At 32.7% G+C, this 3,528-nt stretch overlaps 1 protein-coding gene across 1 annotated transcript; it reads left to right on the top strand.

The window, feature by feature from the left end:
- Positions 1-218: 218 nt before the first annotated feature.
- On the top strand, positions 219-2,569 carry LOC8277753 (transcription factor SRM1). The gene is made up of 2 exons (XM_002515723.4): positions 219-939; positions 2,005-2,569. The coding sequence occupies exons 1-2, from the start codon at positions 566-568 to the stop codon at positions 2,351-2,353; spliced, it is 723 nt and encodes a 240-aa protein (XP_002515769.1). The 5' UTR covers positions 219-565; the 3' UTR covers positions 2,354-2,569.
- Positions 2,570-3,528: the final 959 nt, after the last annotated feature.

Raw genomic sequence — 3,528 nt, 5'->3', positions numbered from 1 at the left:
GTGTTTTATTGAAAAATCTTTAGAATTATATTTTTAGAATTAAATTTTTATAAAATAAATATTAATATTTTTATATATTATTAAAATAAATTAATAAATTAAAAATTATATTAGTAAATTTATCTGTCTTTTTTTCTTTATACATTTAATATATTATGATAATTGCAATAACTAAAAAATTATTTGCAGAAAAAGAAAACGTGAAAATGAAAATTACCTTTTTGAATTCTACAATCATGTACAAATCATGTACAGTTCTTGTGTACTGTCCTTTTTACTTTTATTTAAAAGTAAGTGTAAAAAAATTGCAAAAACCAGTTCAATTAATTGATCCTTAAAAATATAAAGAAATGGTCCAATAAAAGGAAAGCGTGTTAAATAAAAACTCTGCTGCGTTGTATTGCAAAAGTCGAAAACTAACTATAAAAGAAAATAATAAAAAAAAATTTAAAAACTCTAATGCCGAACCAAAAGAATCCATAATAAAAGCATACATATATAAAAACCTCACTGCCTCAAATCTCCCACCAAACCCATATGCGAAACCTCCAAGAAATTAGAAAAGATGTATCAAGAAAATTTATCAACTCGGTTTTTGACTCAGTCATCTTCTGCACGTTTCTGTTGGAATCTGTCTGAGGAGAAGCAGTTTGAGAAAGCTCTGGTGCAATTTTCTGAAGATTTACCTGATCGGTGGCAACAAATCGCGGATTGCATAGGAAAATCGGTTCAAGAAGTGACAGAGCATTATGAAGAATTGGTTCGTGATGTTAATGAGATTGACTCGGGTCGTGTTGAATTGCCATGTTATAGAGATGGAAATAGTTGCTGGGAAAGTATGGGGGCTGTTCCTAGCGAGATTTCTTTTGGTGGAAAGAGTAATAAGCAGGCTGATTCTGAAAGAAAGAAAGGAACTCCATGGACAGAACATGAACACAGGTAATAATTTCTTTTTGTTCTTAATTTTTTATCAATTTTTTATTTTTTTCAATTTGGTGAAAATGGTGACAAATGAAATGAAGAGGGATATTGATTTCCTCTGTGTTTGGAATAAATCATGTCCCAATAATTGAATTCTTGTTATCTCTTAAGGTGAAAGAATTCAAGTCTAGCAAATATGATCGCTATGTAAATGATTGAAATTGAAAAAAAAATAATATATCTATTGAGTGTGTTGGTTATTGTTCTTTTTGTTTTTGTATTGTGTGTTCTATTTTTTACCTTTTCTAAATTTGGAAAAAAAAAATCCAACTAAGCAGAGTACAGTTCATGCTGAAAGATTTGATATTTTTCATTTACTATCTTTTTCTGGTCCCTAATTTTATTTTGATTTTGGAAGGGAAGTTATTTATTATTGTTCGATTTAGTTCAGTAAATAAGGGTTCTTTAATTATTTTCTTGGTAGATGCTTCTGTTTACGAATTATGAGAATACCTAACTGTATTAAAGTATATCTTCAACTTTTTTTTTTTAACTATTTTCTTTGCAATGTTATTATAATTGGTTGGCATTTAAGTGTCCCATTCTATCACATATCCAAGTGAAGTCCTACGGGACAACTGGTAATTGTTTTGAATTTCCAAGAAAGTGAAGCTCTCAGATATCAATTATTAAAACTTCATTCTCGCACGCCCACTTACTGGACTAGATTTTGTTTAGCTACATCCAATCTTTCTTATCTACATTTAATCTGGATTATAGTTCTTTCATTCAATTAATTCACTTAAATAAGCTTTCTCTTGCACTTGGTTTGATTTTTTTCTGTTGGGGGTTTGTGGCAACAATAGAAGGAAGTGAATGCTTAATGCACAATTGGCATCCAAGAATGGTATGTGTTTAGTATCCGCATACTCCATTACTTGCTTGAAATTGCTTATTACGACCATCATTGACTCATAGGCGAACACAATATTTGTAAGTCTTATTAAATGCAAAATAGCATGCATGTTATATTGCTTTATACCTATGGAACATTAATTGACTTTCTTCTTGGTATTGTTACAGGTTATTTTTGATTGGACTACATAGATATGGCAAGGGTGACTGGAGAAGCATTTCAAGGAATGTAGTGATCACAAGAACACCAACTCAGGTAGCTAGCCATGCCCAAAAGTACTTTCTGCGCCAGAATTCTATGAGTATGAAAAAAGAGAGGAAAAGATCAAGCATTCATGACATCACTACTGTGGATGACAAACCAGTTCCTCTGCCTATCGATCAAAGTTGGATACCTCCACCTGGTGCTCCAGTTCAGCAACTCTCTGGAATGCAAGATGCACCAATGCCCCCCGCAGGCCATTTTCCGAATCAAGGAGGGTCAATGGGGTACCAAAACTACGACTTTCATATGTAAAGATAGTAAGATTTAGTATTTTGTACATATAGCTGCTGTCCACATTGGAACTCAAACTGTACAGTCCATTCATGTTCTTTTATAGGTGCATAGGAACATAGGGAAGTGAATCCAGTTGCACAGTTTATGAAATCCTTTGAATTTAGAGAGTGAAGAAGATAGTCAGTTTACATAATTGAGGAATTAATTCAATGAAATTTTATTTTTGCTCTTTTAGTTGAGTGGCTTTTCAGTAATATTAGCTTCGCATATTATCCGGATGGCCTTTGCCACAGTTGAAATGGCAGTGTTATTTACTGTAGTTTCTTTGAAGATATAAAAATAGAACTCTGTTCAGGCAGATGCTGTGCAGTTATTGCAATATTTTAGGTTGAAGCTTTTGAGTTCGTTCGAAGGTTGTTTTTCCAGGTCCATCATGTTCATGGCGAGCCTTGGTTCTGAATTGGCCTTGGCTATACTGAAAAAGGACTAGGACCCTTCGTTGCAGCTAGCACGTGATATGTTTATATTTTATTCGGTGAGCAACAAAAAGATTGCATTAAATGAATCAAATAATATATAGTCCAATTTTATCAAGCAATATTAAAAGGCAGCCTTTATTGACCGACATCAAGAAGTTGGAGCTACCATGATGCAAACAAGCAAGCAAGCTCACCTCCAACGCCTGTGGATTCTTTGCATTATGATGGAGGTCCAATAATAACAAAAGATGGTGCCAAAAAAATTAAACAAGCTTTAAGCATTTTCATTCTTCAAAGTGTTTTAAGGAAGAAGCGGATTCAAGCATTCCAAGTCAAGGTATCGGTCTACAACAAGCTCAAGACAGTACCCATTTTATTTCATTTATTAGGCCAATTTATGGTGATCAACAGGCAATTTGCAATTTGCAATTCTGATAGAATTCAACATAATTGGATCATGAAATTTACAGCATGGCCTGAAATTCAATTCTTATTGTCTAAATTCAAGTTGGGTCGCAGATATGCATGATACTTGGCCCAAAATTGGAGGCACTTTTGGATACAAATAAAGAGGAAATTACACCCAATAACCTTTTTTCTTTTTTAATTTTGAAACTAGCGTAATTTTGAGCTACTTATACTAGCGTAATCTTTGGATTTTTTTTCTTATGAACCAAAAACTGTTTTTGATTATGGTTCTTTTAACCTTTTTAT

Source organism: Ricinus communis, chromosome 6 (assembly GCF_019578655.1).
Source record: "Ricinus communis isolate WT05 ecotype wild-type chromosome 6, ASM1957865v1, whole genome shotgun sequence".
Classification (NCBI taxonomy): Eukaryota; Viridiplantae; Streptophyta; class Magnoliopsida; order Malpighiales; family Euphorbiaceae; genus Ricinus; species Ricinus communis.
Note: the sequence above shows the minus strand (reverse complement) of the source record. Positions and strands in the feature narration are given on the sequence as shown.